This window comes from Cotesia typhae, unplaced genomic scaffold, assembly GCF_013202065.1.
Source record: "Cotesia typhae breed Kobodo isofemale line unplaced genomic scaffold, CoteBio_Ctyphae contig_22, whole genome shotgun sequence".
Classification (NCBI taxonomy): Eukaryota; Metazoa; Arthropoda; class Insecta; order Hymenoptera; family Braconidae; genus Cotesia; species Cotesia typhae.
Genome location: NW_027423728.1, coordinates 4510870 through 4524710, shown reverse-complemented (window position 1 = coordinate 4524710; position 13841 = coordinate 4510870). Strand labels below are relative to the sequence as shown.

The 13841-nt window shown below is 28.2% G+C and overlaps 1 protein-coding gene across 2 annotated transcripts in view; it reads right to left on the bottom strand.

The window, feature by feature from the left end:
• The window catches only part of Rols (zinc-RING finger and ankyrin repeat domain-containing protein rolling pebbles), a 38438-nt gene extending 24597 nt beyond the window's left edge, over window positions 1–13841 (bottom strand). For both annotated transcript variants that reach the window (XM_074237553.1, XM_074237555.1), the window contains exon 1: window positions 13730–13841. In XM_074237553.1, the coding sequence (XP_074093654.1) occupies window positions 13730–13826 (97 nt within the window). In that variant the 5' untranslated portion in view covers window positions 13827–13841. The remainder of the gene's footprint in view (window positions 1–13729) is intronic.

Below are 13841 nucleotides of genomic sequence, written 5' to 3'. Positions count from 1 at the left end.
CTGATTTTTAAGTCAGTGAAATTCTTCAAAAATATTATCTTGGTTCAAGATTTTTTTATCTTGTCATTTTTGTTGATTTTAAAACGTGTGATTAATGTAAAAATTTGCACATGTGAGAACAATTACAATAAAATAATTTAATCACTTTGTCCTATATATTAATTATACTAATTTAATAGAATAAACGCATACAATGTTAATATTGTGCTTCTTTTAATTAATTTAAGTAAACTTAATTATTCCAATCTCATAAAATATTACAATCTAACGCTTCTTTTTAATTATATTAAAAAATGTGAGAGTAAATTACAGTTTAAAAAAGTAAACGAAATTACTTTTGAATGATTTTTATAAATTTAGAATAACAATAATGTGATTTAAAAAGTGTATTTTAATGTAAAAAATACCTGAGTTGCTTTTCGAGATATTTTTGCAATAACTTTACTTTTAAAAAATATTTACAACAATTTTATCAAGAATTCCAAGCATTGTTTTAAAGAAAATGATTTTTTTTTCTAATTCCCTTCATTTTTTAGATTTATAAATTTACTATTTTATTTATTATTATCTTTCTAAACTTCTTTAAAACTGTTTTAATATAAAATTTCCTTGTAATATAGAAAATTTTTGTCTATACTTAAAACTTTTAAAATATTTCGCATAATTGACTACTTTATTGAATAAAAATGATCAATGAAAGCTCGTATTCATCGAAATAATAATCGGTAATTTAAGCTCGCGCACTCGTGCCGTTTAGATAAAAAATCTCTAAAAAAACCGCGGATATCAACGAAAGTTGTTAAAGTTTTTGCAGAAACTATTACTTAAAATTGTTTCACTTTATTTATAGCAAAAAAATAAAAAACAAAGGAAGAAGTTAATAGGCAGTATCCTGCTCCAAAAAAGCAAGATCTCGATCCATGAGAAAATGATGGTGTTGTAGGATGTGTGTTACGGTGTGTAGGCTCGCGTGACGCGACGCCTTCGCATGGGATCTCTTGGTCTCACAGGTGCCTCTTGGTCGGCTCTGGCTCTTAGTTGTGCATCGATCCACTACACCCAAAGTAGAACAACTTCCGTTAACCGTACAGTCCATACACTTCTGCATATATCGCTTTCAGTTGAATACTAATTTATTTTTAATCATTTTTTTATTTTAATACTTTCCATTCTTGTATCTTAATACTTTGGAACTTTAAAAATAATAACAACAAAAGAGTATATAAAATCACGTTTAGACACAAAATAGAGCTTTGATCTTTGCAATGATACCAAATTTAACAATAATATGACTCGATAAAATTTCCCGTTCCATTTTATACACTCAATAAAAAATTAACTTAAATCAAGACCAAAAATTCTTGAATTAAGTAAAGTTTACTTAGTTTAAGAATTTTTTTCCTCAAATTAAGAAGATGAAATTTTTCAAAATTATTTACTTGATTAAAGTAAATTTTTTTTCTGTGTAGATCATTTCCGAAAACTTAAATTCTAGCCAAAATATCATAGATACGGAAAAATAATCGGAATAATTTTTTAGAAGAAATTAAATTTTCTATAAAAAAAGTTCCTATCAGTTTAATCGTATCTCCCATTTTTTAGTCAAAATTTCAAGTTAAAAATCAAAATATTGATGTTTTTATATTTAAATTTTCAGTAAAATATAAAAAAGTTTGGAAAATCCAAAAGTGCACGCCTCACACGTTCATTCTATAGAAAAACACAGAAAAATATATTTTTTTTTACTTTCGAAGTAGAAAAATATATTTTGATCTTCACCATTTTTTAATACTAAAAAGTATAATATCATGAAAAAACACAAAATTAAGTCAAGACATTTCCAATAACATGAATTTAACTAAAAATACCTATTTTATCATATCAATTATCTTAATTACATAGATTATAAAAGTTAATTATCAATGATTAAACTATTAAAATGATAAAGTAAATTGATTATTAAAAATTTTCTCTAGATATTAAAAAAATTTTAACTTTTCCCATTTTATCTCTTAAAAAATAATTAGTAGATATTATTATGAATATTTCAGTATTAGTAGAAGGTAGGATTTGAAAAAGAAGTCTTCTTGAGGTAAATGAATAAATTAGATAGCTTAAAAGTTATTAATCATTAAATAATAATAAAAATAAAAAGTTTATAATCAATTATTTTTTATTTGCCAGTTAAATTTTCTAAAGCCTTATAAATTGTATTTAAAAAATATAAAACTCAAAATAAATCAAGTAATAAAAAGCCAGCTCCTAAACCTCCATCTTTATTTATTTTTTATCTTTAAATATATTTCTACGTACTCTGAAGTATAGGTATAGTATAGTGAAAAAAAGGGTACAGTGAACAGTAAGTGAGTTAACTTTTGAAAAAAAATATTCCAGGCAATAATACGAATCGTCACGTTCCGGTTGAATCAGGTCTTATTATTATTTTCTCTCACTTCCTCTCTCATTATTTCTCACGAGTATAAACATATACAGCCTTCTTTTAAAACTCTTATAGCTTAAGCCTCAGTCTTGTAGCTTGTAGTCGCTGTGAGGTTCCAAGAGCCTTCAAGACGTTTTTACTGCCCATAATCCCTAATAAAATTTCGCCCTTTTCGGCCTTTAAGCCACCTATACCTGACCGTTTATTATTTCAGTGACCAGATCAATTAATTACTTTTGCTTATCCTATTACTAACCTCATTTTCTGAATTTTCTATTGACTTTAATCTTTAGAGGTGCAACACTTACATAAACAGGAGCAATTTTAATATTATGCACTTCGTACGTTGTCATGTATGCTCCATATGTGATAAAAAAAAAATCACGTATGAAAGAACAAGATGACACTGGATATCATCCCAGATTATATTCAGTGATATCTCTGGTAAAAAAAAAATTCAGATAGTAACTAGTATAATCCAGATTATACTGCGTGATATCTAGATTATACTAATTATAATCTAGATTATACTCATTGTAATCTAGATTATACTCATTGCAATCTGGATTATACTAGCTACTATCTAAAAAAATTTTTCACTCAGTATAATCTGGGATGATTTCATATATGGCCACATGCATATTAGTTATCACACATGGCCAACATATGAACATAATTGATCCATATATGAATCATATATTTCCAGACACGAATCATGGACACACATGTATTTGAATATGCTCATACATGAAGATATATGATTTATTTTCACAAAATTGTTTCCATCCCTCGGACATTAAACTTCAAAATGTTCATATACTATACACAAGTCTGTCAAGTACTTTACTTCTCAAGACTCAAACTTGATGAAAAAAAAGGTTGAACAAATACAAATTAGCCGTCACATCCCTGAAACGTAGCAAGTATGGACTTTAATTCGGGTTTTTTGTGCATATTGTATCCGACCGAGCAACCACCATCCCGACATTAACATATTTATTTTTAATAGAGTTTTTGCAGGGTAATTTTTACTCAACCGTCAATCGCTTACCCGTCGGACGTTTAATTACCCCTGTCTTGAGTCGGAGGCTTACCTCGTTCTCGTACTCGAGTGCAATGTTCAATGTACAATGTGTAATGTGAATGTGAATGTGGGCACTTGTGAGATGTCTGCAGGTTTACCTCCAGTACATACGAGGAGTTGCATAGTGGCTCAGTCGACACTACTACTTTTATTTATCATTATTGTTTTTTTGGTTTTTTTTATTCTTTCTCTATATTACGATATTATATGTGAACCTAAGCGAGCCCTCGTATAAGATCCCGGTCCGCCCACCCGCATCCGCTACACTAAGGACTGCGTGGCTGCTGGATATCTTTCCCGGTCATGTTTGCCGTAGTAGACTACGCGGTTCTCTGTCCTACTCGTGTGTGACGTGTTTTCTGTGTGCGATGTCCGTACCACGTAAATACGACACACAAAATAAAACTTTGTATGAAGGAAAAGATATTCACGTTGGCACGCACATGCGACAGGTAAACTCACACTGCTGTGCTGTTACTCGACAGTCTGGACTCATATGCAGTCTGCAGTTTACTGGCTGATATTGACGTTCATGTTGATTACTAGTATTATATATTATATGTATGTGTATGAGTTAGTTATGCCACTTTGCTTATGTAAAGGATAAAGTATAAAAGAACATTCAATAAATGTGTTGGCTTCTGTTTTTAAATTTCAAAGATCCAACTACAGTTATCAGTTTTTCTTTTACTCATTAAATTATTACGAAATCCAATTATTATTATTATCTTTTCAGGGCTAACGATCTTAATTGCTCATTTGAGAAATTTTAGAAAGTTTTACTTTACGTCTTTTTTTTTTTTTTTTTTTTTTTTTTTTAAATTATTAGTACATTAATTTAAAAGATTTTTAGAAAAGTCAAGATAAATTTTATTAGAGAAATAACACCGGCACACAAAAAAAAAGTTAGATGTATATTTGACCCGCTGAATCCGAATTTGGAGTCAGTTTAGGCCGTACAACCTGAAAATCTTGAGTAAATTGCAAAAAAACAAAAAAAAATGCGAAAAACTGCAATCACAGCGGTAATAAAATTTTTTTGGACCCGGATCAAATATGATTTTCATGTATTTCAATCCATTGAACTTTAATTAGATCATTGAGCCGTCAAAATTTGAAAAAATTGCGAAAAACCGAAAAAAATTGCAAAAAATTAAATTACAATTTAAAATATTTTGTCTGATAAAAAATCTTTCTTAAATTAAAAAAAAAAATTAATTTATCGGAAAATGTAAAGATATCTTTTTCTATAGAGCATTCAGTTTTCTTGAAAAACATATATGTCTATATTTCCATATAACTCAATCGTTTGTCAGTAACAAAGTTTTAAAATTAAAAATTAAAAATATTAAAATTGTCAAAACAGATGAATATTTAATTTTTAAATTAAATATTGAGTGTTAAATTTTCTTTTAAAGTATCTATCATTTTTATTTTTACGCTTGATAGTTTTGAAGTTCAAAAAGAAAATCAGCATGAAAAATATTTAAATTGATATATTTAGTTACATGATTTCCGATAAAAAAATAAATACATATATCATAAATTACTTCGCGCTACTTACAACCTGATATAATCATAAAATTATTAAGAATCCTTTTCATAAAATGCTAAAAAATCACCGTTTATTTATCCGTAAATAATCTGAAAAGATTTGATCCAAGCAGTGTACCGTTGTCCCCTCCTTACAATACATAATAAAATTGATGATAATGATAATAACAATAATTATTATTATAAGCACCGAAATAATATTTGAGACAAATGCTACTGAGTGCGTTACGCTCGTAAATCATTACGTCCGAACAACTTTCACGAGCACCGTCGCCTTGGACAAAAAATAAATAATAAAGAATAAAAAATAAAATTATATATATTACGCATATGTGTAAATGAGCATAATTGTATACATATATATAAATATATTTAATGCAGTTTAAGAAGAAATAAAATAACCTTATCTTTCATTAATTTTCATTATTTTTATTCGGGAATTTTATGTCAACGTTCATCGAGGTCACAAACAACTTTTTTTCAAATTATTTAAACTTTTATTATTATTATATTACAAATTACGAAACCGCGAAATTGAAATACTTGTAAATAAAAATTGTAATAAATATTAAGTATGAAGTGAAAATTTAATCGGTTATCGCGTGTAAATCTCGCGATTAAAATAGTATCTGTTACTTGCGATTCGTGGTGCATGATATTGGTACATAATATTGTTGGTTAATATATACAATATAAATATATAAAAGGTATATGTTATAAATTTATTCTACTTACAACATTTAAAAGTAAGGGGACTTTACAAAGGGAGATTAAAGTTGTTCGCATGCCTTATACTAGGCAAAGGACAAATTAACTGTACGATCGCGTAGTAAGATTGCGAGAGAACTAGAAGCAATGTATCGGAAACTGGGAACAAGTGTGTGCATAAAAGAGAAGCCGGCGATCTTTTTTGAACCCTGTTCTCTTATAATATGTATGTGTGTGTAGTTGAGTACAGTTTGGTCCGTTGTAAAACTTCTGGGCATCAGATGTTTGTGTTCGGTGTGCATGGTGTGCATGGTGTGCAAAGTTGTGTTAGCATGGACATGAGCACATGCGAATATCAAGAAAGGACGCACCGCTACCATACACTTATATGTACACATATGTAGCCTTATAGGGGCCACAGACGCGACACGTGATCGTCCCGGTCTCAACAAAAAGAGGAAGCCAGGTTCTTTCATTTTGCTTCTATATGCGGATAGTTTTCATGTTGTCCATCGTGCTCCTCACTTTCGATCAAAACGTTCCTATTTTTAAGGGTTACGGCTATTTTTGATCGTTTTTTTGACAATGGATCGTAGATTTTATTTTTACTGAATAAATTTAGATAATATATAAATTATCGCCGAAAAATATATAAAAATATGTTAAGGTATAAAAATTAAAGGCTTGATTCTTACAATGACACAGAATTTAACAATGAAAATTCATTTTATCACTTAAATATGTCTTGATATAATTTCTCTTACTTTTTTTCATTTTTAAAATTATTTTTAAAAATTTTATACTCAAATTTTAGCCAAAATTTTAGTCAAAATTCCTATTTTTTAATCAGAATTTTAACTTTAAGTTAAAAAACAAAATATTGATGTTTAAAATTCAAATTTTGAGTAAAATATCAAAAAATTCTTTACTCAAAATTTCTCCTCCAAGTTAAAAATTAAAAAATTTTTGTTAACAAGCAAATAATTAATGTGTGAACAAAATAATTAAAACCCAAACGAGTTAACACTCTCGTGGGTTGATAGCTTGCAAAAAAATACAATAGACTTTCCGACTCCCCGTCTAGATATAATCCTCCATCAATAATCATCCTTCGATCGTAAAAAGCAATTAGTGTTTTGATACCTTGAATAAATACATCTCAAATACCGATAAATCATGCAAGTTATTATCATTAAAAATCGGGAGTTAACAGTCAACAGTTATTATTATCAATGAACACGTATGTATACATGTTCTATTAACCTACCAAATGGACATCCACCTCTCAGTGAAATAAAAAAGAACGATTACTATTTCTTTGCGTGGTAAACATGAATGAAAGTGTCTCTAGTAATATAATCAGTGTGTACCCACAAAACCCGTGGACACGACAGAAACGCAAATTAAAACCGGGAATTATCAGTGTGGGCAGAGAAACAAGTTGAGCGTTAAATCATCTCAATGATTCGCGACGCGATGAGCCCCCGTACTCGCACATTACTAACACGCCTACGGACGATTAACTTCCTGTCCGTGGACCGGTCATTAATTTTTAAATTATTGCTAAGACATAGACAAAATTGAAATCAAATTTAAGAAAATAAGAATTTTAACGTTGAATTTTTAAATATTTTTTACTGCCAAGCAGAAGAAGAAGAAGAAGAAGAAGAGGAGGATGAAAGGGCCGACCAGCAGATAAAAGTATTAAATTTAAAACAAAACCTTACACTGAGATAATTTAGAACAGGTATCCTTGATCTACCTGCTCTAAGCACCGGATAGAACTGGTATGGAGACCAAAATCTCGACAGTGTTATGTTGCGAATCTAATCCGAAAAAACACAACTCTAGTTGAAACAAAGGGAAGGCAGGAAAAATAAAAAATCAAGAAGAGAACTTATTTTATAGAACTGGAGCTGAGTCCTGTTTTAGTTTCTGGTCCTACCGGTATGAGAAGCATTCACCTTCACTCATCTCAACAGTATATATATACATACATGGCGTATACATATAATATTGGTATTTTAGTATCGACTGGTACTTGTTAGTACATGTAGACATTCTACATATGACTAACTCAGTATGGGCGCGAAGCTTCATCGCGGATCGTGTTACACTTAAAAAAACGACTAGTAAGACATCATTCAAGATGGATATTTATAAATGTATATTACTTCTGACAGTTCCTTGCAGATTTTCATCATCGATACTGTTGCTATTGATGATTTATCGGATGAAGCTTAATGATATTTATATTTTGCCATCATTCATCATGCTTTGAGTTTTTGGTTATTGAATTTTTGAGATTTCGACTTAAATGATTAGTGATATTTTTTTTTTAGAGAAAGTAAGAAAAAATTTACGATTTAACCGTAAAATTCTTCAATCAAGAAAATCATTTGAAAAAGCTTCATTGTTTTGATTTGAATAAAAAAATTCTAAAATTAACTTTTTCTTGATTTAAGTAAATTTAAATTAATTTTTTTCATTCTAAGTACACAGTAAAAAATTTAGAGAAACTTGTTTAAACTAATTAAAATTTATTTTAAAATAAAAAATCCATACTTAGATAGTTTTCAAACACAAAAAAATGTTAAATATTTAACACAAAAATTTTTTGACGCAATGACGCAAAATATTTAAAAAATTAATCTGTAACGAAATTCGATACGACTTTTAAATTGAAAATTTTTGAGTAACAAACGTAATATGTGGGAAGATATCACTTGCCTACATGATGTTTGATAATTATGTCAAATGTCTACAGATCTCTACAATACGAATACGTAACAGATGCCTCCTCGATTGCCTACAATACTTGTATATAATACTACATCATGCTCATGAATATTCCACATCTATCAATTGATCAATTGCGTACAATAATATAATAATTGATTAAAAAGAATAAAAAAATTTAATTGTTCTTACAATCAGATGTAATTGATAATCTCGATAAGTAGGCAATCTTGTAGTAAATAATATTTCTGAATATAATAAATAATTTAACCGGTGCGAGCAAAATTCAAAGTTACAGAATTCATTCAATAGAGTTTAGCAAAGAGTACAGAGACAGATCCCGTCGTTTTGTCTGGTAGTTCCTTACCTATGCCATATACAGACGAGACAAGACACACTTGTATTGGTTCTGCACCAGAACAAGGTGATAGCATGTTCGCCCACACGGCTCCCACGCGATTTAAATTTTCTCTCTTTCTTTTATTTAAAATTTTCCAATACTCGATCTTGCTCTTTTCTTCACTTTATCTCATTCTAGCTACCACTATCTCGTAATATCTCGGCTCTCCCGCTTTCTCCTGCAGTTCCATACATCCATTATTATTATAATTATTTTATTTTTTTTTTCTTATTTTTATTCAACAGAAACTTTAATTTTTATTAATATTAATTAATATAGACATGATGGATTAATTTTTATAAATTTTCGAAATTCACACATATTGACAAGAACTATTTGTGGGTAGTCGTTTGAAAAAAAATTATTATTATTTTTTCTCACGAGAAAATTTAATTCTTTTTAAAATGAATGTAAATATATATAATATACACAGAAAAAAAAATTTTCTTGAACCATTGAAAATTATAAGGAAGACCGAAGAAATTTTAACTTCATTCAAGAAATTTTCAATCTTCTTTAAGATTTTCTTGATTTAAAAAAATTTACGCTTAACTCAAGACTTTCTTTCTTTCTACGTACTTATGTTGATAAATTTTCAAAATTCACATGTAGAAAATTTACACATATAACTAGATATTTACAAAAACTACTTGTTGTTATAATTATGATTATTGTTGTTATTATTATTATTTCCGTAACCGCTATAGTACTACAGCCTGCAAACAGCAAACTCAACAACTTACCGTGATACATAATACGAGTAGAGAGTTGGTTCATTCATCCTATCGGTTCTTTCATTCACTTTACACTTAATATGCTCGATACATATATATATATCACCATTACCATTACTTTATTATCATCATTATTATTGTTATTATAATGCATGCATATGTGTACGTACTCTCGATACACGATAAATAGCCCACCTATTATTTATAACGCTGATGTCACGTTTATAATTTCTCGAAGGCTTAAATTGCTGTACCAGTCATTAATTCAAATGAACACATTAAATTATTCGTTTATTATCTTGTTGCTTGTTTTATTATTATTAGCGTCTAAAAGTCTTTATATGTTTTTTTTTATTTAAATGCTTTGCTTTGATCTTATAACTTTTTAATGACTTACCACATTTTCCCTCTTATACTTTTAAACTTTACTGACATTTGCATTTCGATATTTGTCTATAATTGGTTATTATTAGTAACTCTGATAATATTATATTTATTTATATACTTCCGTCACTTGAAAACCTAAAAATTTTAATTTTAATCTCACCGCTGTTTCCTGAATTCCCTGACTGTGATTTAATATTTGTTTTTCAATTATTAAGAAAATTTTTTAATTTGTTAATTAATCTGATTTTTATTTTTATAACTTCAAATAAAAAAAAAAATTATGTAAATTTTTAGGTACACTGAATACAAAAATACTTTATTTAAAATAAATATTCGTGATCCAACATAAAAATTATTTTGAAGAAAATCAAAAGTTTTGATTCAAGAATTTTTTGTCTTGAGATTTATTTAGCTTGAAAAAATTCCACATCATTGATTAAAAGTATTTCATCGTTCTGCTCTTAACATTTTTTTGATAAATTCAAACTAAATATAGTTCTAAACAAGTGTAAACTTGTGAAGAATTCTCTTGAATTAAGTAAACAAAAATAAAAAAATTCTTAGCTTTAAAATAAATTTTTCTATCTCAAAAAAATATACAGAAAAAAATTGTATCTTTGATAAATTGAAAGTTTCTTAAATCTCGTCTCAAGAAAATTTCCTCTTGCTCCAAATCAACTTCGACCTTGCTTAAGATTTTCGTTGTAATTTTTTTTTCCCAGTGCAATAAATTTTACGACTCTTTTTTTCACTTGTCGTCTCAAAGTAAAGTTTCCAAAAAATCTGAATTCTTAATTTAAAATTTTCAAGTTCTCTGAAGTGCCTGAAAATTTCATACAGTTTAATTTAAATTCTCCTAAATCAGTAAAAAAAAATTGATGTAATTGAAAAAAAGTGAAATTAATACATTAACCAGGTAATTTAAAAATTAGGCTAATAAAAAAAGGCTCTTAAAACTAACGAGTCACTTGCGGCCAGATCCCGAGGACTGAGTTGTAACAAACAGCATAATAATAAAAGTATAGAGTGTATAGCAATATATTTATATATAATTTTATTATTTTTCATGGCTCCAGATCTCGTATATATCCCTTGTATCTTGTATAATTCATTCCCAACGATCCGTTTTAATTTGCCCGTGGGACAGGTAACCTGTCTCCTCATCCTGTTGATAAAAACCGCGAGGTTAACCTCCGTACTCAAGCTAGGCGTCCGCGGTCTTTAAGTTCCAGATCGATTATCTTCTTAAGATTTTTTACGATAACTTCGAAATAATAAAAAGTTTTATTATTGTGATCTGTAGTTACCTTTTTGTCCTGCTTAGATTACGTGTCCGAGATTTAAGATCTCCAGGTCTCCGATTCATCAGCAGCGAGCTAAAACGGTTTTGCTGGCTCTTTTATCATATGTGTGTACGTGTCTTGCATTAAATATTATTCCCAGGTTACCTGTTTTTTATATTTATAATAAGAATCGTACACGCCGCAAGGAGATGGAAACACTTTTATTTTTATTTTACTTTTTTTTTTTAACCATTTATACTTCCTAGTTCCATCAAATTATTATTATAAAATAATGAGTAAATTATTTTTACAAACATTAAAAAATTATAATGATAGTTGGATTATATTATATTATATATATATACATTTTTATTTAATAAACTTTCCTTTAATTTACATCGTCGGCATGTACGATTAACTTTGAACGTGAGTACGATTCTTCAACTCGAATAAGAGATAACTTTAACACTATGTTCTGTTATATGTATAATGAAACTTAAAAACCGACTCAATTATTCATCTCGACATTTTCATTTTTTTTATTTTCAGATTAAATCTTTCTGAAAAATTTAAGCTTCTAATTTTATCCTTAAATTCTTGAGGTTTTTTTTTTTTTTATTATTTAAAAAATATATTTATGTATGTGTGTTGTATACAATATGTATACAATAAAAATTTCCGGGGAGAATTTTTATGATGAATATGTTTTATCTATTAGGAAGTCGCTTAAGCTATTACGAAAACATTATGACATGGTACAGGTTGAATTTTTAATTTAGACGAAGTTGGGGGGTCGTAAAATTGGAAGAAATAAAAGTTTTTTAGGTGTGAAATTTAAATTATTATTATTATGAATAAAAAACATTTTTTTTTTTAAACAAAAAATCATAGATAGAAATTGGAGTTATTAAAAGTGAAAAATTTTTGATAATCATTGATAATATTAATTGGGAAGAAATTTATCATACAATAATATAGTTTAATAGTTTCAATTTTGATGAAGAAATTATAATTAGTTTTTTTTATTCAAATTTGATGATTAATTTTTATTACAATTGTTATGAAGAGTATTGAAAATTACAATGACCAGTAAAATTACCACATAAAAAAATTATTGAAAAATAAATAAAAATAGAATTAATAAAATGACAGTAATTCTTTTGTAAAACATATAACCAGTAAAAAAATATTTACAATATTTTTTTTATCCCCTAAATCCATAATTTCACATATTTTATATTAATATCATCTTCTCATAATAAAATATCAAAAATTTATCACTAAATAATTTACCACCGTTATTGTGCCGACGGTAATTTTATAGCAATCACTTATTTTCTGTACAAAATATTATATAGCATAAAAACTAATTTTTATTAAGTATATATGCCATAACACCGAGATATCTTCCCAACCATGAAGAAATAATTACCGACACACGACACGGAAAGAATAACTATTATTAAAAGAGCAGATAAAAAATAATCAATCGACGGTCACTGCGGCAACAAAACGGAACAACGTCCGCAAGGAAGTGATTGAGAAATTAATAAATATATATAATATAACATTATAAGTATCTATCCACATTGAAATATAAACTATAAACCAGCTAGACGGCGCCAACGTGATAACTGTTATCACGGGTTTAAGAGACATACACCTCGGATTTAACAGCACAATTAAATATCGACATTATTATTTTAATTTTTTTCTATTTAACCTTGACTACACAGTAACTTAATGCCTGAAATTATCTCCGAGAAAACTTATATAAATAATTTTATGTCAAACTTGAAATTTTTCCTTCTCATTCATTTTTTCACAATTGTACTTTTTGATAATTTAATCTGACCCCATTTTTTATGACAATGGATTTAATTGATGTACTGAAGTAGAGCAATTATTAATCCATTAATTGATTAAATAAAATAATAATTTATTTATTAATGAATTAAAAAGAAGACAACAATAACAAAAGGCGATTAAAAATAAAGAAGACTAGTGATATTTGGAAAGACAAGTTGTGAGTCATCGAGGAGGAAAGTTTCTTGTTCACTTGTCGTACTTGTCTACTGGTATCTTGTCATCGTCTTGAGTCTTAACTTGAGTCGAGACTCGTGAGATCTCAGGAAGAAATCACCCAGAGGACACTCACCTTACCGCTTACCGCCGTAATTAATCGAGTTGTATATAAGCCGTATATTTTCATTCAATATACTTCACCGAGAGAAGACTATATACTAGTAATTAGCAGTTTTGAACCCGACTAGTCTGTTAAACCCGACTACTCACTAGTATACGGAACGATTAATTAAACTCAAATATTTTTTTTTTCATTTTTACTTAATTACTTAAACAAAATAATTTTGTTTTTAAGGTGGATATTATTGCACTTACCATTGTTGTAAATTTCTTCATTAACTAATGTGTCTTCGTCGTCAGTGTCCGGTCCCAAAGACACCGGGGTGTAGACTAGTGAATCTCTGGCTCTCATTTTTGGTTTTTATTA